General features: G+C 43.1%; 2 protein-coding genes and 1 long non-coding RNA gene across 7 annotated transcripts in view; 2 read left to right on the top strand and 1 right to left on the bottom strand.

The window, feature by feature from the left end:
* Positions 1-3,095: 3,095 nt before the first annotated feature.
* Positions 3,096-4,923, bottom strand: LOC129650534 (uncharacterized). Its single transcript, XR_008713806.1, has 2 exons — positions 4,795-4,923; positions 3,096-3,455 (listed from the first exon to the last, which is right to left on the bottom strand). It is a non-coding gene; the product is annotated as an uncharacterized LOC129650534 (long non-coding RNA).
* A 167-nt stretch (positions 4,924-5,090) lies between these two features.
* Positions 5,091-10,037, top strand: CKS2 (CDC28 protein kinase regulatory subunit 2). Its single transcript, XM_055579140.1, has 3 exons — positions 5,091-5,318; positions 8,281-8,408; positions 9,703-10,037. Exons 1-3 carry the CDS (start codon positions 5,260-5,262, stop codon positions 9,753-9,755), a joined length of 240 nt encoding a protein of 79 aa, XP_055435115.1. The 5' UTR covers positions 5,091-5,259; the 3' UTR covers positions 9,756-10,037.
* Positions 10,038-12,045: 2,008 nt separating this feature from the next.
* SECISBP2 (SECIS binding protein 2) overlaps positions 12,046-20,730 on the top strand; it is a 37,645-nt gene continuing 28,960 nt past the window's right edge. For 4 of the 5 annotated variants that reach the window (XM_055579137.1, XM_055579136.1, XM_055579134.1 and 1 more), the window contains exons 1-5: positions 12,046-12,223; positions 13,248-13,396; positions 18,393-18,642; positions 18,860-18,983; positions 20,217-20,446. In XM_055579137.1, coding sequence (XP_055435112.1) covers positions 12,188-12,223; positions 13,248-13,396; positions 18,393-18,642; positions 18,860-18,983; positions 20,217-20,446 — 789 coding nt within the window. In that variant the 5' untranslated portion in view covers positions 12,046-12,187. Of the gene's footprint in view, positions 12,224-13,247; positions 13,397-18,392; positions 18,643-18,859; positions 18,984-20,216; positions 20,447-20,730 lie in introns of those variants that run through there. The other variant, XM_055579138.1, reaches the window with a different exon arrangement.

The raw sequence follows: 20,730 nt of genomic DNA, 5'->3' as shown, positions 1-20,730 counted from the left end.
TCCCCATCCTGAACCCTCCTCCCTCCTCGCTCCCCAATCCATCCCTCTGGGTCGTCCCAGTGCACCAGCCCCAAGCATCCAGTATCGTGCTTCGAACCTGGACTGGCAACTCGTTTCATACATGATATTTTACATGTTTCAATGCCATTCTCCCAAATCTTCCCACCCTCTCCCTCTCTCACAGAGTCCATAAGACTGTTCTATATATCAGTGTCTCTTTTGCTGTCTCGTACACAGGGTTATTGTTACCATCTTTCTAAATTCCATATATATGCGTTAGTATACTGTATTGGTGTTTTACTTTCTGGCTTATTTCACTCTGTATAATAGGCTCCAGTTTCATCCACCTCAGAATACATTTGAATCAGTTCCTCTTTCACTTTTATCAAGAGGCTCTTTAGTTCTTTTTCACTTTATGCCATAAGGGTGGTGTCATCTGCATATCTGAGGTTATTGATATTTCTCCTAGCAATCTTGATTCCAGCTTGTGCTTCATCCAGCGTTTCTCATGATGTACTCTGCATATAAGTTAAATAAGCAGGGTAACAATACACAGCCTTAACGTACTCCTTTCCTGATTTGGAACCAGTCTGTTGTTACATGTCCAGTTCTAACTGTTCCTTCCTTACCTGCATACAGATTTCTCAGGAGGCAGGTCAGGTGGTCTGGTATTCCAATCTCTTTCAGAATTTTCCAGAGTTTGTTGTGATCCACACAGTCAAAGGCTTTGGCATAGTCAATAAAGCAGAAGTAGATGTTTTTCTGGAACTCTTTTGCTTTTTCGATGATCCAGCAGATGTTGGCAATTTCATCTCTGGTTCTTCTGGCTTTTCTAAATGCAGCTTGAACATCTGGAATTTCTCAGTTCACGTACTGTTGAAGCCTGGCTTGGAGAATTTTGACCATTATTTTGCTAGTGTATGAGATGAGTGCAATTGTGTGGTAGCTTGAACATTCTTTGGCATTGCCTTTCTTTGAGATTGGAATGAAAACTGACCTTTTCCAGTCCTGTGGCCACTGCTGAGTTTTCCAAATTTGCTGGCATAATGAATGCAGTACTTTAACAGCATCATCTTTTAGGATTTGAAATAGCTCAATTGGAATTCCATCACCTGCACTAGCTTTGTTTATTGGTTCTTAATAAATCATGATCTGCTAGAGTCCATTAAGTGTCTTTGCTATTCTTAGCCATTTCCTTATTCATATTATTTTAGAGTCAAGTAAGTCCTTTGAATGTGGTACTTTTATTGGAATTAGACTAACTCTACAATCTATTTGGAACTAATTTATATTTTAACCATACTGAGTCTTCCTAAGCAGAAACACAGTATATTTGCCCATTTATTCAAGACTTCATTTATGTTTTTCAAAGTTTCATAATTTTGCATATCCTTCGTTAGGCTTATTCCTAGGTACGTAACATTTGATGCTGATACATTATTTTTAAATAGGTTTTCTAGTTATTGTTTCTGGTGTACAGGAATGCAATAGACCTTGGATATTAATCTTATACATATAGATGATTACATCAGTTGCAAACAATTCTCTTACTAATTTGTCTTAAACCTCTCTTAATTGTGCTAATTTTCAAACATTGTTCAATCTAATTGGGGATAATAGAACATTTTAAAGAGAATGCTTCCAATGTTTTCTCATAAGAATGTTTTTTACAGATAGATTTACAAGGTTAACAAAGCTTCCTCTTACTTCTAATTGCTAAGAGTGGTATCACCAGTGAGTGGTAGGTTTACTACGAGTTTGTATTATAGGAGTAATTAATTTTAGCAATTTTTTTTCTGTATTCATTGTTGTTGTTGAGCCTTTAAGTTGTGTGCGACTCTTTTGCGACCCCTTGGACTGTCAGTGGGATTTCCCATGCAGGAATACTGGAAAGGATTGTCATTTCCTTCTTCAGGGGTTCTCCACACAGGAATTGAACCTGAGGCTCCTGCTGCACTGCAGGTAGGTTCTTTACTGCTGATTATAGGAGCATTGAATTTTAGCAAACTTTTTTTCCTGCATCCATTAGGAGGATCATTTTTTTTCTCCTTTACACTGTTAATGTGGTGAATTAGATTAAGAAATTTTCTAATATTAAACTATTCTTACATTTGGAGATAGTAAAATCATCCTGTTAAGAAACACAATAGGATTCAGTTGGCCAGCATTTTATTTGAAATTTTTACATGTATGTCTTTGAGTGAAAGGGATGTCTACTTTCTTTTCTTGTGTTTTTTGTTGAATCAATATTATTCTTGCCTAATAAATTCTTATAAAGCAGAAGTTTATTCTATGAAATAAACTCTGGTAAAACTTGGAAGCTTGGTAAAACTTTTCTGTAAAGCCATATATGTCCAGTGGTTTTTCTTTCTTGAAAATTTACATTTGAGCTGAAATATTCATGTACCATACATACAGCTCACCCTTTTTAAGTATAGAGTTTTTTCCTGTTCACCCTTATGCAGCTGTTACCATACAGTTGGACTTTCAATTACTGCTCTAGGTTAATTGGCATGGGACTCTTCAGTCTTTCTCTGGCTTCTTGAGCCAGTACAGGAAGACAGGTAGGGGGAAGCAGATGAAGGAAAGAGAGAGAGACCAAGTAGAAAACAACTATTAGAGAAAAAAGAGGAATCACAAGTGTAGAAATGACATGGTGCTAAAATATTTTTAAAGTTTTTCTTGAGACTCTATACCGTGTACGGATATATACAAAAATGTATTATCTCAGAGTGAAATGACATTTTATTTGGACTCTCTTTAAAGATATTATAGGGAAAAGGGGAAGAGTTGAAACAAGATGGGCCAAATGTTAACAGCTGAAGGTGAGCAACTGGTCTATGGAACCTGATTTTATTACTATTCTGCTTTTCTGTTTGAGATTTTTCACAGCAATCTCTTACATACCTCTTAGTAAGATTTTCTTTCCTAAGTTCTGCCAAAAAGTTAGTGATTTCCTTAACCGTCTCTCATAACGGTTTATTTATATCTTTTTTTTTTTTTTGGCCCTGATGATTGGCATGGGCAGGATCTTACCTCCCCTACCAGGGATCCAACCCCGTATCCCCTACAGGAGAAGCTCAGAATCTTAATCATTGGATCACCAGGAAAATCTCTTTATTCTCATCTTTATTATTACGGCACATTATTATGTTTAATTATTTAGGCATACATTACTCGAAAAGTAATTGTTGCTTGAAAATTAGGGAGTGGAGCACAAGGAACCGTTACGTGCTGGGTATAAAGTGGTGCACAAAACAGACATGCCTGCCACAGTGGTTTACTGGAGGATATGTTATAGTGCGGGTGGGGGCACAGTACCCGAGCGAGCGTGCAACTGCTGGGCAAGAATGGAGAGGAATGGGGACGGTGGGGACTTCCTCCAAACAGGCGATGAAGACGACTTTCGGAACAGGGAATCCTTAGGCTGAGAGTCAAAGGATAAAGCGATCATCCTGTGGGAGGGAAGCAGTGGCAGGACAATGAAGCTCTTACCGGTATTGTGCTGCACTACCCGGTACACGCTCATTGTGGAAAAAGTGAAAAACACTTTCTTCTTGGCCACGGGGCATGTGAGACCTTAGTTCCCTACCAGGGATCTAGCTAGGGTCCACGACATTGAAAGCGCATAGGCCTAACCACTAGACCACCAGGGAACCCCCTGCTGCTGCTGCTAAGTCGCTTCAGTCGTGTCCGACTCTGTGCGACCCCATAGACGGCAGCCCACCAGGCTTCCCCGTCCCTGGGATTCTCCAGGCAAGAACACTGGAGTGGGTTGCCATTTCCTTCTCCAATGCATGAAAGTGAAAAGTGAAAGGGAAGTCGCTCAGTCGTGTCCGACTCTAGCAACACCAGGGACTGCAGCCCACCAGGCTTCTCCGGCCATGGGATTTTCCAGGCAAAAGTACTGGAGTGCGGTGCCATTGCCTTCTCCGAGGGAACCCCCTACAAGTACCTTAATTTTAAATTAGATTTCAAGGGTAACAAGCCAAAGGAATTTTTACAAATCACTTTTAATACCGTCGTCCTCCACCAAACATCATTATTTTAGTAATTTTTATTTTCCCATACGCACGCACACACACCTATCTATAGAGCTGTCAGAATGTGCGAACGGCGTGGGAAGACAATTTTCCCCTAACAGAGGTCTCTGGGCAACGGCCTCGCACCTCCACCCCCGCAGCACTCTGCAGCGAGGTTCCGGGATACTCCATGCGGCCTCGCCGCGGTGGGGTATTCTGACGTCTTCCTCACGTCCCGGCACAACTTTGGCTTTCCGGATCTCTTCTCCACAGAACGGCTGGGCGCGCCCGGGTTAAGGCTTTTCCCCTCACTCTTCCCTCTTTCTCTCAGTCTTTCCCTCAGTCTAGGGCTGCCGGCGGAGAAGGCAATGGCACCCCACTCCAGTACTCTTGCCTGGAAAATCCCATGGATGGAGGAGCCTGGTGGGCTGTAGTCCATGGGGTCGCTATGAGTCGGACACGACTGAGCGACTTCCCTTTCACTTTTCACTTTCACGCATTAGAGAAGGCAATGGCACCCCACTCCAGTGTTCTTGCCTGGAGAATCCCAGGGACGGGGGAGCCTGGTGGGCTGCCGTCTATGGGGTCGCACAGAGTCGGACACGACTGAAGCGACTTAGCAGCAGCAGCAGCGGGGCTGCCGGAATTCCTCACTTCCCACGTACTTCAGGCACGTAGCACCGGCAGCTGAGGGTGCGCAGACAAACGGACGACAGCTCTACAGGCAGCCCCCTCCCACTCCCGGGCCTCGCCAAACATCGCGATACCGTACCCCTCCCGCAGGTTCTCTGTCCAAACGGCTCAGCGGACCTGGAACCTTCTAAACTCCTGCGCACGCGCTCTATGGCCCCCTAACGTCCCAGTTCCGCCCTTCCCTGGTCACTCCCTTCTCGTTAGGAGCTCCCCTCCCCCACGCCACGCCAATCATCACTTCTTTCCTGGGACGACCTCGCAACAGGCCTCTGATTGGCTAATCTTGTGCAAACGCCACAGAAAGGCGGTTGACGATAGGCTAGGAGCCGGTTGCAATCGTCCCGCAGGATGCGCGGAAGGTGATTGGTCGACACCGTTACCCAATCAGCGGCGGGCTGTCGGATTCAAACCTGGCTCGTTCGGCTTACGGTCGGTTGGTCTCAATCGAGTCGTTGCCTTCACCAGACGCGGACGTCCCCTCACCTTCGCCCTGTCTTCACGCCGCTTCGCTCTAGTCAGCTGCTGCCCACCGCCCACCTGCAGGATGGCCCATAAGCAGATCTACTACTCGGACAAGTACTTCGATGAACACTACGAATACCGGTGAGCAGGCCGGACAGCCTACCTCGGCCGCGGCCCCGGACGAGCCTGAGCTGGAACTCCGGCCAGGGGAGAGAACCTGGGACCCAGAGTCGGGGTCGAAGAGCTTGGGGCTGGGGTTAGGGTTGGGATCCGGAGGTCAGGTCAGGGACCAGCCCGGGGGCCAGCCGGGAGTCGCTGTTGTGTTGGGGTCGGGCCGCCGGGGTGGGAGCGCGCGCCTCTCCTCGTCTGGCGGGCTGGCCCGGCCGCCTTCCGCTCTTTGTTCCTGTCTGTGAGGGGGACGAAGCTGGAGCGCAGAAGGGGCCGCTTCTGGTGCAGAGTTGCCGCCCTAAAGGAAAGGGACCGAGGGCCTAGAGGGGCCCGGCGTGGCTGAAGCCTGGCGCGGAGAGTCGACGCCTGCATAAAAGCGCAGCTGTTCCTAAAAATTTCGGCCTACCTGGCATTCAGGCAAACGCCCCCCACCCCAGTCCCAGCGGGCGAGGGGCGGTCGGAAGGGCGATTTTGGTCAGGTAACGTCGCCAGAGAAACTCTTTTGAAGTTGATGGCACTAAAAATTAGTTTGTGGGGGAATCCCCCCCAAAACGAGCTTGCTTGGGATTTGAATGTGTAGTGTGGGTATGGCGACTTTGAGCGGGTGCTGGTGCGTGGTAACCTTGGGTTAATATTGAAGGGGCTTCCTTTTGAGATTAAATTGAGAACTCGAACGGCTTTGGGGCATTTTTTTCTGTTAGTTTATATCGGCCAAATTTTTTGCTTTGAGGCATTTTTTTTGTTTTTTGGCTTTTGCATCATTATGTGCTGGGACTAGAGCGTAGTTCCTAAATGTGTTAGATTAGCAAATTGGATTGTGGGAGGAAAGGAACTCTTAACACTTAATGGCCTTAACGTTTGCCGGAGACTTAACTAGGGTGTGGCTTCAAACACCAGCTCCGCCCAGTCTTCCAGGGTGGTGACTAGGACGCTGCATCCTGGGAAACTGCTAACGTGTGGGCGGGGCCAAACAGTGACCTTCTTATCTGTCTGCTATCCTTTTAGATTTCCGAGAAAGCTATTTGAGATAGAAAGCGTACATTCAGTAACAGCGGGTGCCTCTCCTTTAAAAACCCTCTCCCTAATGTCTTGTAAATCTGTATTCTCTGGAGAAAAATTGATGATTTCTCTGGGCAGCCTTGCAGATTAGTAATACCTAATTGCATTGGACAAGTCTCTTTGTTTGAAGTCAATTGTCTTATTTTTATATACTACACAGTTCTAATCCTGTAATGTGTTGATAATAATGTTCAATTATGTGATGCTGACCAAGAATTCAGCTGGGGATATGCAGTAGTGGACAGAATATAACTACAATCTTACTAAAATCTGGATTAATATTTAATCCAGTATTAATTAAAGCTGTTGTTTCTTGACCAAGCCACTTTAAACTTTTATGAAACAGGGCAGTAATCTCCAGAGAAGGGAAATTTAATTGTATCCTGCAATGTTATCTTAGTAGCTCCTTTGTTGTTTGTACTGTTACTGCCTTCTTTACCTCGTCACCCTCCATGAAAAGCACTTGGTACTGAAATGTTAACTTTGGGGAACAATTCTCCTTATATGTAGTTAGAAAGTGTGAAAGTGTTAGTTGTTCAGTCCGTGTCCGACTCTTTGTGACCCCATTGACTGTAGGCCACCAGGCTCCTCTGTTCATGGGATTCTCCAGGCAAGAATACTGGAGTGGTTGTCATTCCTTTCTGGAGGGGATCTTCCTGACCCAAAGATCAAACCTGGGTCTTCCACATTGCAGGTAGATTCTTTACCTTCTGAGCCACCAGGGAAGCCCAATATATACCCATGCAGGGGGAAAACAAATACATGTAGACTCTCCATCTGATTGAAGCTGCTTAGATTTTTCCCTTGTCATCAAACCTTGATGATAGTTAGCCTATTTCTATGGTTTATGGTTAAGGTAGGGATGTGACTTCCACTTAAACATAAAATATTGCTTTTTTTTGTAGGGTATACATAAGATGAGTACAAAAGCACTGTACATTTCTCTTGAAACTAATCAACAATTAGGTAGAAGATAGAAATCAGGTAACAGGTTATTTGCAGCTCTTACAATTGGGGACCATTATCAATCATATCAATCATATCATATCATATCAATCATAATTACTTCTGTGGTCTTAGTGGAGAAGGAAATGGCAACCCACTCCAGTACTCTTGCCTGGAAAATCCCATGGATGGAGGAACCTGGTAGGCTACAGTCCATGGGGTCATGAAGAGTCAGACACGACTTCACTTTCACTTTTCGCTTTCATGCATTGGAGAAGGAAATGGCACCCCAACCACTCCAGTGTTCTTGCCTGGAGAATTCCAGGGACCGGGGGAGCCTGGTGGGCTGCAGTCTATGGGGTCGCACAGAGTTGGACACAACTGAAGCGACTTAGCAGCAGCAGCAGCAGCTGTGGTCTTAGATGACTTCTCTTGCTCCCTGATCACATCAATCTGCTTTGTAACCAACAGGAAGGAGAAAAATGAAAATGGGCATGCTCTTTTCTTTTTAGGATGCTTTCCATAAGGTGCATATTTTCTGCTTTTATCTATTGGTCGATTTAGTCATGTGATCAGAGGTAGCTGCAGGGGAGGCTGGGGTGTTTTGGATAACCATGTGTCCCACTTAGTTTTTGAGGGTCTATTCCTGAAGAAGATTGAGACAATTAGCAAGCAGTCTCTATTAGGGAAAAATGTTAATGGTAAATAAAATGCTTTGTACTTTTGGACTACATATTCTAATTTCTAGTTTGAACAAAATCAGAATTAAAGGTGGTCGAACTACTTAAGTAGTTCTTAAGATTGATGCCAGTGATAACGTAACAGGGTTGCTTTTTTAAGTGTCCTAAAGATGGATGTGTAAAGTAACCATAATTGTAGGAAAGGCATATCCACATAGAGTACTAATATTTGGCTATATTTTTTTTAACAGACATGTCATGTTACCCAGAGAACTTTCCAAACAAGTACCAAAAACCCATCTGATGTCTGAAGAGGAGTGGAGGAGACTTGGTGTCCAACAGAGTCTAGGCTGGGTTCATTACATGATTCATGAACCAGGTAAGTTTTTAGAGAAGCATTATTTGACTGAAAATAATAGTGGTTGTTGAAAATGTGTTAGTAATACTGATGTTTCAATGATATCCCTAAGTAAGTGATAAGCTTGACTATTTTTGAATGACTTCCTAGAGAGGGTTCTAATTTTATAGTAAACAACAGTTTACATAGTGAAAAGAATGCATTCTTGTATCTGCAAAAATAACCTATGAAGTAAAAAAAGAAACAAACAGGTTATTCTGTTTTATTTTAAAATCTGTGTCATTGCTAGCAGTATCTTGAAGTATTTTGCCGTAAATATATTTAGAATTCTGGTGTCTATTTGAAAACTAAGAACTTAATTTAAGTTGTGTGTCTAGGAGTTCTATGTATAGAAACTGATGCAATTTGAAATGAACAGTTTTCTAGATTATTGGTAAGCTAGACTAAGAAACTCCATGGTGTTTGGGGGTTATCAATAAATCTAAAAGGATTTACTGCTTTGAACAAAATTTGAAGGGATAGAAGCTGAATTAAGTGTGATGGTTTAGTCACTCAGTTGTGTCTGATTCTTTTCGACCCCATGAACTGTAGTGTGCCAGGCTCCTCTGTTCATGAGATTTCCCAGGCAAGAATACTGGAGTGGGTTGCCATTTCCTTCTCCAGGGAATCTTCCTGACCCAGGTCAGGAATCAAACCCAGATCTCCTGTATTGCAGGTGGATCTTTACCAACTGAGCCATAACTTAATGATATGATTAGGTAAAGCTAAAGCTATCTTGATTTATACTTTTAAAGAAAAGCATCAGCAGCAAAAACTCAAACTTGTAACTATCTTGGGATCGGAGCATGTAATTATATTAAAAAGGTCTTTCTCCAGATAATACAAAGCAACTGAGGACCTTACCTGTAGGTTCCTACTCAGTCCTCCACCTACTGAAACAGAATCTACCAGGAGGGCCCCTGGGACCTATGGTTTTTTAATGAGGTGTTAACTGTTTTCCGCACAACAGATAACCTTTTTCTTTACTTTTCATTGGAATTGAGATTCTAAAGATAGAAACCCTTCTCCTCAAATGACTTCTTTACTTTCCTTTTCTCCAGAGTGTGTAAAATTAACTGGGGGGAAATTCTCATTGTTAATGTTGATTTCTTGTTTATTGTTGATAGTAACTTAAAAGCAAAATTTCAGATACCTTAATAAATAACATCAGTTGACTGTGGAATTACTTTATTTTGGTTCAATTGAGAATTCTCTTAATTTTTTGTTGAAGGAATGAAAATTAACCATATTAATATAAAACATTTTGTTTCCACAGAACCACACATCCTTCTCTTTAGACGGCCTCTTCCAAAAGATCAACAAAAATGAAGCTTATCTGGGGATCATCAATTAAATCTTTCTCAAATTTAATGTATATGTGTATATAAGGTAGTATTCAGTGAATACTTGAAAAATGTACAAATTGTTCATCCATACCTGTGCATGAGCTGTATTCTTCACAGCAACAGAGCTCAGTTAAATGCAACTGCAAGTAGGTTACTGTAAGGTGTTTTAAGATAAAAATTTCTTCTAGTCAGTTTTTCTTTTAATATAAGTGCCTGACGTTATCTGTTACTTTTGTTAAATAAAGTTTGTACATTGCATTTATTACTTTTTGAAGTTACTGAGGTTTGTTTTCTTAAGGTTAACTTGGGACTGTTGAGGATGTTGGATGATTTCAGTTTTATAGTCCTGAGGAAATAAATTCACTTCAAAGAAATAAAATGTTAAGTGGGTTTAAACCTATCAGCTTGGTTGTGATTCCGGGTACCATTTAAATTCACTTATGAAGATACTAAGAACTAGGAATAAGTTTAATAGAGCCAAGGTAGATTTTATAGCTCTGTTGTTTAGTTCCTAGAGAATTGTCTAGAATCTCCAAGTGAACAAAAAGAAACCCAACTTAATACTCTGGGTTACTATACTTATTTATGTAATTACTGCCTTGGGAGAAACCACTTAACCCCATTTCTCTTCTCCATGTGCCAAAGGGGGATCATAGCATTTTTAAAACTTCTAACATGGTGTGCATTTTGTGTCAAATTCCTTTAACTGCTAAGGAAATATTTTAGTTAATCCAAACACAGGCTTTTTATCATCATTGCTAATGCTGAAGAAACCTTTTAGCTAAGCTGCCAATAAGCATAAGACTCCCAGTATGCTGGTCCTCTGTACGCACCTCTCTTTGAAGAAGGTAGTGCTTTCACATAATAAGCATGATAAATATTGAGGGCAGTGTGGTAATGGGCAAGAGCCTAGAACTTACTCCCATCCCCATGGGTCCACTGGCTCCAGGTTCAGGGTTAGGCCAACAGAAAAACGTCAGAATTGTTAAGTAAACTTGATTGTATTTAGCACAGACCAGCATACTGCATAATGCTCAATCTCCAGCACTGCTTACTGTCAGATCCCAAGCCTCATTCCACTCTGGAGGTTTGACCTGTGGGAGGCGCACAGAACACCAGGAGATGAGCTGGAATTGCCTGCATTTACTGCTTGAAATACCTGGTAGTCACTCAACAGAAAGTGAAAGTGAAGTCGTGTCAGACTCTTTGCGACCCCGTGGACTGTAGCCCGCCAGGCTCCTCTGTCCATGGGATTCTCCAGGCAAGAATACTGGAGTGGGTTGCCATTTCCTTCTCCAGGGGATCTTCCCAACCCAGGGATTGAACCCCGGTCTCCTGCTTTGCAGGCAGACGCTTTATCCTCTGAGCCACCAGAGAACCTACAATTAGCCTCCAGTTTAGGATGTTCAACCTAATTAACCTCTACTGGTCAAACAGCTTCCACTTTTCACCAAGTAAGCAAAAGTTCTAGGATCTGCGCTCCCCTTCCCTCACTCCGTCTCCCAGGCACCGCCCTCTATTTCCCATTCTACCTACCACCACCTGCCCTAGGATTGCTTACTTCCACCCTGCTTGTCCATCTCTTCCTCTCCCAGCACATTTCCTAGTGGTCAACAGCCCTTTGTTGAACTGAGCAGTTTTGAAATTCTTTTTCGTGGTTACTTCCAAACTGCTCTGCTGCTGCTAAATCGCTTCAGTCGTGTCCGACTCTGTGCGACCCCAGAGACGGCAGCCCACCAGGCTCCCCCGTCCCTGGGATTCTCCAGGCAAGAACACTGGAGTGGGTTGCCGTTTCCTTCTCCAATGCATGAAAGTGAAAAGTGAAAGTTAAGTCGCTCAGTCGTGTCCGACTCTTAGCGACCCCATGGACTGCAGCCTGCCAGGGTCCTCCGTCCATGGGATTTTCCAGGCAAGAGTACTGGAGTGGGTTGCCATTGCCTTCTCCAAACTGCTCTAGGTTCCTGGAAATGTAAGATGCCAAATCTTGTTGACTTTCTCCCTTTGTAGGTCCACAAGGTATGCGGTTTCCTTAAGGCCCCCAACTCCCCACAGACCCTTCTCTCGCTCCAGGTGCCCGCCACCCCATGCACCGACCCCTCGTGCGGGCCTGGCTAACCGCATCCCGCGGTTTGTCCGCTATCTTTGCGGAGACAGCCTCATGTTAACTCCAAACTACACGCGCAAGGATGCAGCTTCAAGTACTCACCATGCCGGGTACCTCGCGTAGGCGCAGAACTGCCGCCCGGCGCACTTCCGACCGGAAGTAGGGCGGGCCGAGGCGCGTTTTTGTGACGCACGTCCTGGCGTCCTCTCCGAAGGTGGAAAGGCGGGGAGGAGGACTGTCGCCCTTCGGTCCCGCCAGCCGAAGGGGCGGCTATTGGCCTCCCCGGCCGGACCTCTTCCCAGCCGCCCGCCATGGCATCGGAGGGGCGGCGGGAGCCCGCGGCCGAGGTGAGGATGGCGGCCCTGGGCCTCCCAGAGTGCTGGCCTTGCGCGGGTGGGGTGGGAAGTGGATTAGCGTGGGCCGGAGGCTGGTTGGGGACAGGGCGGGGGGTGTCGGGCCGGGCGGCCGAGACCCCTAGCTCCGGGCGCGTCCACACGGCCCGCGGTTAAACGAAATGAGGAAGGACTCCGTCGATGGGAAACTGCCACTAGTCCCGAGGCTGCGGAGGAGCTGCGCGACCGTGTCTCTTGACCGCATTCGTGAGCAGGAACCACTTGTTTAAAGCTTGTGAATACGTTTTCTGAAGCGGAAGTCTCTGCTGGACTAGCTAAGAGTAACCTCTAGCAGGAGCCCTGACTATCGCAAAAACCGGCTTTCACAAGAATGAAAAAACATGATTATAAGTTGCTAGTGAAAGTATTTTTCTCAATACATATCTAAAAACGGAAAGAAAAATCCAACCAATATTTTATATTCATATTTCAAGGGCTTGTGGCGATACAAAGATTTTCTGGCAAAGCTTGCTTTTGGTTTTCAATAAGACAGCCTTTATTGGTTCGCTGAGTGAAAAGCAGCTGTTCTGAGTTCCTTGAGAAATTTAATAGAAGCAATAAAGGCTAAGGAGCATGTGCGTTTTGAGTGCTACAGTTAAGTTTGATAGTGTGTTATCCTTTAACTCAGTCGAGAGGTAAACTACTGTATTCTACCTTAAGATAAGGAAACGTCACTTGTAGTTCTAACTCTATAGTCTGGGTTGACTTTTATTCCCACTTTATTCCCACTTTTTTATTCCCACTTTAAATGGTTGTCCTTATTTTCCATTTTTAATATTTGATAGACTGGCTTTTCTAGGGAAAAAGGGTTTGGGAAGAAATTGCTAACAAATTCTTGTATTTGCTGGGCAGATATATTTGAACTGCAGCACTGGGATTAGCATTTCTGGGGCTTTGAGATGGGAGGGACTCTGTTGTTTTTTTCCCCACTTGGTTGATCTTAGAAAGTTTGTAACCATAACCCTCTTTTTCTTCTCAGGGCATCAGGTTGTCAGCAGATGTCAAACCATTTGTCCCCAAATTTGCTGGGCTCAATGTGGGATGGTCAGAGTCTTCAGAAGCGCGGGTTTTCCCCAGCTGTGCAGCCACCCCATACTATCCATGTGTCCAAGAACTAGCAGTGCCTGAGTAGGTATTCTTCCCCAAGTCTTGCCTTAACATGGGGACCTTATTGCTTGACTTTAATGGTAATTAGACTTGAAATATTCTGCAGCTATCACGTTAACGTTTTCAGAGCAACTGGAGAAGATGCTCCTCATCCAAGAAGGAAATGTACAGCACAACTTAACTGTGTAGCACACGAAAAACTGAAGACTCAGCTCTCCTTTTTTTCCTCCATATTCATTTGGTTATTTGGGGCAGAGAAAATATGGAGACTGCATTGCATTTATTAGTGGGGAATGCAAGTCTGTTGTGCCTACAGTTTAAAACTGTATCATGTATTTATGGGTGATGAAATGGCAGGAACAAGTGGGTGAGAGCAAATGGGGCAAAGAAAAGCCCAAATAAATAAATAAACATGCTCCTCAGTTTTAGGGTGTAACATTGAAAAACGCTGCTCAGTGATGGAGGGGGGCTAGCAACCAGGGCTGCCTCTTTGTGCAGATAAAGTGTTTGGAAATTGCTGAGGTTTGCTTTTAACTGTTTTGCTTTATAACTGTCCTGTGGAGATGGATCCTACAAATTTTTGGTTATAAATTCTTCTAGATTTGAGCTGAAAGAAGGCTTATTTTGTCCTTTAAATGTTGTTTTTCCTCCCCAGGATTTATTCTCTAGGTAGTTACAAAATGGTTTCCATTTATTAGCTGAAGGTAGAAAAATAAGTGTTAAGTCTTTCACATGATTGTGTGGATTATTTGTAGATTTATTTTTAAGGCATGAATCACCTTTATGCTTATGTGAAAATCCTTATCTTTATGTTTTGTTGTTTTGGGTCAGACTTGTTACCTTTTCCCCCCATACCTGCATGGTGTACTTGAAAATAGTTTATACTTTATATAAATTCTAGAGCTGTGTTCACAAAAATAAAAGTTGAAATAAATAAGAAAATCATTGGATTGTCTGGTATGTTTAGGAAATAAGAAAAGTTATATTTTTTGACTAAAATTGAAGTCCTGACAGAATGTGCTTGAAGGTGTTTGGTAGGAATGCCAAGTTTTCCATTGTAATTTCTTCCTTTGTAGTAGGAAGGTTGACATGGGTGTCAGTTAAGTCATTTCCTACCTTGAGTGGGCTCACATGATAAAATACAAGCTGTATCTCACTCTGTGATAAAAACTCTTAAGCCATCTGCTGAGTAAAATTCTAGTGACCTAAAATAAAGGTGGAAAACAGTCATACAGCTAAAGCAGCATTCTAGCTATAACATGTTGAGACTAATCAGAGGCTTAAGGATGCTCGATGCTGAATTTTAAAATTATGCTTTTTTAACCCCTTATTCCCTTATAGCTTTGATTTTTTTTTTAATATTTATAACCACTGAAAAGGTTGACTGACCGTATTCCTGCCTGACAAGAAAACGATTTAAGGACAATGGAGTCATGAAACCAAAGAGCAAGCTTAGAAAGAATGAGAGCCTTTAAAGTGGGGATGAAGTGGTGAGACTTTACACAGTGAAGAAGTGATTATCTAGTTAATTCTAATATAAGTTAAGAGTTGTTTTGCTATAATCAGATTTTGTTTAAATGGAGATCTCTTGCTGCCTTGAAAAAAGGACTGAAATTTTCTATAACAAACATGTCCTCTTTTCTACTTCTTCCGCTATAGCAGCCTAGTTCTCTGTGTCCTTAAAGGAAGGAGTGACCTTTTGCTGAATGTCCACCTCTAGTACTTCTAGCAGTGCATGCCAAAGGACTCATCTATTCATTTGGAATTCATTAGCTAAAGGCTACTATATGGAAAAGCACTAGTTCCTAAGTGGGGGAAGGCCTGTCTCATGAACTATGGTGGAGATGGAAGAAAACACACTATCAGTCTCCTTCAAGTTTATGTTATAGGCAGGACAGATATCATTAGAAGTATCCTAGTATGTAGAATGGCCATGTTTGGGAAGTACTGAGTATTTACTGGTATAATGAACAAATAAAGGTTATGTAAACAAAGTAAGTTCTCCGTTGCCAGTCATCCTCCCCAGAAAATGATTTTGTTGATTGTCATAGTATGTGCTTTGTGACAAATCCTGTGTAACACAGGTGTGAGGAAGTATGTGTTTTGTTTGGGAATTACTGAATACATTCATTTCATGCTTGCCAAAATCCATGAGTTTGGCAGGGAGATGTAGTGTTATTTCTACACAAGAAAAACTGAGGCTACAAATGTTTGTCCCAAATTTCTCAAGGAGATAGCCCAGGATCAGAATTAGCATTCAGTTTTTCTGACCTGAGTTCAGCTGCTCTTGCTCTTGGTATCTTGTAGTATAATGTGAAAAGTACAGTGCCAGTGGTTGCTTTTAGGTTAAAACTCTCATTTGTAAGAATTGGGGCTTCCCTGGTGGCTCAGTGGTAAAGGATCTGCCTGTAATTCAGGAGACCTGGGTTCAATCCCTGGGTCAGGAAGATTCCGTGGAGAAGGGAATGGCAACCCACTCCAGTATTCTTGCCTGGAAAATCCCTTGGACAGAGGAGCATGGTGGGCCCCATGGAGTCTCAAGAGTCAGACACGATTGAGCAACTAAGCATGCACATACGCTATGTGAATTAGTGGTTCTCCACAGTGTGGCTCATGTCAAGCTGGTGGATGGAGGAGTGACTGGATTCCTGACAGGTCATAGGGGACTGGATGCAAGATGTATGGGAGACAGTAGAGAAATAAGATCCCATTGTTGAGGGGAGCCACTAGTCCACTGGCCTACATGGTACAGCTGAAAAGTTAGGTTTGTTGGATAAGAAATAGAGAACTTTGGGAGTGTTTTGGGTGGGATCATGATAATCACACCTGGTTTCTGGCTCAGCTTTAAAGGAGACGGGCTTGAAGGTTTTGATTGGGTTGTTGGTGGTGGTGGTTTAGTCACCGAGTCATGTCCAACTCTTGCGACCCCATGAACTGTAGCCTGCCAGGCTCCTCTCTCCATGGGATTCTCCAGGCAAGAATACTGGAGTGGGTTGCCATTCCCTTCTCTACTAAACGGAGCTTAATGGCATCGACCTCACTGGGCTGTGAAGGGGCTCAAGGGAGACAAAGACTCCTAAAGTTCTCAACACAAGGCTTGGTACCCAGGTAGTTTTCCACACACAGTAAGTTCACTGTGAGCAATGATCAGGAACACTCCTGGGGGCCTGCAGTATTCCGATTGAGTTAGGCACTGAAAATAGAGAACAAAATACAGGGAGACTTTCTGCAGGAGAAAAGTGTTCCTATGGGTTTTGGTGGGAAAGATCCTAGCTAGTTCCAGTTGGAAAGATTGGGGATCGTTTGTGAGAGCATAAGTTGGCAGTGGGGCTGGTTTGGGGATCATGTGTTATGTTTTGGATCTATACGTGCTAGGTGGGTGAAAATGACCTGTAAGTTGGAGATAGAGGCCTAGAGGTGATAAAAGTGCTGGAATTCGAGTATGTTGAAGTGAAGTCCTGAGCAAAATGAGGACAGGTTCTGGCTCAGAGTGAGTCTGACAGGTGAGATGGGGAGAGTGTAGTGGGAACCATGCCACGGAGGAACCTTTGGAAGATGAGTGAGAGCAAGGAGAGGGCAGAGGTTGTCAAGTCCAGGCTAGTGGAGCTTTTCAGGTGGTGTGATAGAAGTAGATACCATGTAGTAGAGGTTAATGAGATTGACAGGAAGGAGGTGGTGGGAGACTTGGCAGCTGTTAGTGTGTTACAGGTCTAGCCTGTTTATAGTGACTCCTTTCCTTCATTGCAGACTCTTACTAGTAGCAGAGTAGAAATACAAATTCTACTAGTTGTTGCCTGTGCTTGTATCTCCTTACATTCGAACAATTGGAAGATCATATGGGTTGTCTTATCCTTAGCTTGGGAGAAGGCAATGGCACCCCACTCTAGTACTCTTGCCTGGAAAATCCCATGGATGGAGGAGCCTGGAAGGCTGCAGTCCATGGGTTCGCTGAAGGTCAGACACGACTGAGCGACTTCACTTTCACTTTTCACTTTCTTGCATTGGAAAAGGAAATGGCAACCCACTCCAGTGTTCTTGCCTGGAGAATCCCAGGGATGGGGGAGCCTGGTGGGCTGCCGTCTATGGGGTTGCACAGAGTCGGACACGACTGAAGCCACTTAGCAGCATCCTTAGCTTTGACTCTTCCTGTCTTTCAGTGGACCCTACACTTCAGGATTTCACTGATTTGCTACAAATAATTCAAAGCCCTCGAAAGTCATGGAAACACCTGCTGGTGCTTATTTGTGGGAATGAGAATACTGTGATTTGTATTAAGTCAGTTGCTTAGCATTTATCATTGTATCAACCTTTGTTGCAAAATGGTTGAAACCTCTGGCCTTATACTAAATTTGCCAAACAAAATATCAGTGTTAAATTATAGTTCACTCCAGCCTTGCGACTTGAGCAAGTTGAGGCAGTGGCAGTGTTCACAGACAGTTCATCTTATTAGCAGGACATGTAGTTCCTGGACCACGTTGTGCATAGTGTTCCCAGCCCCCTGTCAGTAGAGCACAGGATATGGCAGTGGGCTTGGAACAGGAAAGGGGCTGGGCAGGCTGCCTGTGGGCACCCAGAGGCCTCAGGGAGCAGGCCCTGGAGGTTGTCAGGGTGGAATTTGGATGGGCAGTGGGGGCTCTATAAAAGCTCCCTCTGCCAAGAGAGTGGTCTAGATGGCCTAAATTTTGGTCAGGGTTGCTGGAGTGAGGCATTTCCGAATATTTTGACAGCATGAGAGTGGAAAGCTGCTAGAGCATCCTTGGGCTTTTCTAATATTCCTTATAATAGGGTCCTGTTACGGAGGTTCCAGCTGCGTAATGAAAAAAATAGAACTAGTCAGCATCTTTGCTTGCAGGTTAAGAAGTGCTCAGAGGTTTTATTTGGTTTTTATTTAGAGGTATTTCAGTGCTAGAATGAATGACCTCAAAAATAGTATGTTTAAATTTTGTTTATTATAAAATATTAAGCTTCTTGGTTTGTGGTATGAAATCTGCAACTAAAATTTACCCTTTTTATTTAGACAGAAACTCTATACCGATGATATGACTTTTGGAGCTTCAGCTTTTCCGTCTCAGTATTTTTCTGCTGAGATCCCTCTTCATCCATATGCCTACTCTCCCTACACCCTGCAGTCACCACAAAATGTTTGCCCAGTGCCCGGCTCCCCATATGATGACAACCAACCCAGTTGTTTTGGAGGTTTTCAAAGAGTGAAGCCACGAAGTGAGCACACGTGCCCTCTCTCACGAGACACAAAAGCTGTGTTTAAGGTCTGTAAATGTCTTGGTGTTGTTGGCCACTTTAGCATTTAAAACATAAAGAACAGGCCAGTTCTTGCATGTTATTTAAGGTATCTAAAATTTCATATGGTCTAACCTTTTTAAAAAATGATTGAGTTGTGAGTAATTATGAATATGCACATTCAAGCCTTTTTTTTTTTATAGTGATTGTGTTCTTAAAAATGTTATTTTTTAATGTTTCCTGCAGAAGAAAACCTATGATGAACAAAAGTTTGACAGTAAGAAGACTGATGGACCTGTATCATCAGATTTAAAATCAGTCAAAGGTTCACCTCGTGTGTCCATTCATGCTGAGAATAGTTTGAAATCAGGTAAAAATAACATGCTCTGTATATTATATTATTCTACCCTGTCTACTCCCAGAAACATTTCTGTTCTTTAAACTGTTTTTGTGGGCTTATTCATCATGAAAAACTGAGGCAATCAAGTTTCCTGTGGGATCCTGGAGTTTATCCAAAGATGGTATTACACTGTCTTATGCAAGAACTTCTGTAAAATCACATAACAAGTAGGTGACAATCAACCACCTCAAAATACTTGTTAAATAGTGAATTACAGCCATTTCCTTGTAATGTATTTGATCATGTTGATCCCTAAAATAGCTTTTCTGGTTTTCTGTTGGAACACTTTTCAGTAGGGAAGAGAGTTGACTGCAGTTTAAATCCCATCCTGAACAATACCAAACCCAGGGCATGATGGTTATTCAAAGGACATGTCTGTTCTGGGCTTAAGAACTGCTGTTCCAGTCTCTGGTTGAAAGTTAGTGATTATACATGATACCTTGGTTTTTTTTTTCCTGTAAATTCTTTACTATTGCACCTTGATCACAGCCATCATCTATTTATGCAATAACTTAAAACCTCTGTAATAGTGTACTTACTGGGAATGCTTTGTCATTTATTTACGTGTGTAATTTACTGTTATTTGATACATAACATTTTCTCTTTGTGTTGATGTCATTTATAAATCCTCTGGTACATGGTAATGTGAAAGAAGAGTTGAACAGTTAACTGGAATAACTCTAGCCTTATAATTAAACAATTTTTAAAATGCTGGGGCTTTATGGAATTGTAACCTACGGCATCATTCATTTGCATTTGAAGGAGAAAGGTGGGAGAGGTTATAAGTTTAATTCTATTAATACTTGTTTTCCTCTAGTTCGTTCCAGCAAACTAAAATATGGAAAATTTATTATTTAAAGGAAATTCGCAAGAGTCCCCTTAATCTCACAAAACTCTAAAGTGTGTTTTGAGAATAATTGAAATGCCCAGCTGCACAATCAGGTTAAGGTAACTATTTCATCCAGTTGAGAATTACTCCTAAGATTTGCAGCATGTTGCTTCTTTCTGCTTGGTGACCCCCATGGTCATTTATGTTTTCCACTGTTTCAGAGGTTAACAACGCTACCAAAAATTAGGCTGTTTGGACAATAATATGTTGTTGCATCAGTAGCAATAGACTTTCTACACTGCAACTGAAGTGTAAGTACAGGTCATCAAACAACCTCTGAATTTTTACCCTTACTTTTAATTCTGTAAATGCAGATGGTTATTATAAACGAACAGACAGGAAATCCAGAATCATTGAAAAGAGTGGATCTGCCTCCAAACCTGAGTTTGGATTTACCAGGTTGGATTTTCCTGAACTGCAGAGTCCAGAGAACAGTGAGATACCAAAGATACAAAAGCAGCCCAAGTGGGGGCCTTTACGCTCCACCTCTACTGACATTTCTCTTCTCAGAGAAATGGGGACACCCTCTGCAGTATTATCAGAGGTGAGTGCAGCCTCCTGCTCTTTGTGCCCCTTTCTTCTTTTCTCCTCAGTGATGGACAGTTACGCAGGTACATCACCTGAAGCACTGCATACACTTCACATCGTGGGGTGGCAGGGGCCTCCTAAGTGCGCTTAGGTGACTCTGTGTTGTTGGAGCTGTTTATGGCCAGGCTGTAACACCTGGTGTTGCTCTTTCCAGAGAATCACTTAGCAAGTGTCTTCATGTCTGGTGGCTAGAAAGCATTGCCATGCCTCAGGAGGGGAAGATTCTGGCGTTGGTTCAAC

Source organism: Bubalus kerabau, chromosome 4 (genome assembly GCF_029407905.1).
Source record: "Bubalus kerabau isolate K-KA32 ecotype Philippines breed swamp buffalo chromosome 4, PCC_UOA_SB_1v2, whole genome shotgun sequence".
Lineage (NCBI taxonomy): Eukaryota > Metazoa > Chordata > Mammalia > Artiodactyla > Bovidae > Bubalus > Bubalus kerabau.
This window is presented reverse-complemented; position numbering and strand designations above follow the sequence as displayed.

Bases quoted from the DNA above. Each gene is read 5' to 3' on its own strand.
- CKS2 (XM_055579140.1), top strand. From the start codon at position 5,260: ATGGCCCATAAGCAGATCTACTACTCGGACAAGTACTTCGATGAACAC. The intron at 5,319-8,280 runs GTGAGCAGGCCG...TTTTTTTAACAG, and splicing joins GATGAACACTACGAATACCG to ACATGTCATGTTACCCAGAG. The intron at 8,409-9,702 runs GTAAGTTTTTAG...TTGTTTCCACAG, and splicing joins TTACATGATTCATGAACCAG to AACCACACATCCTTCTCTTT.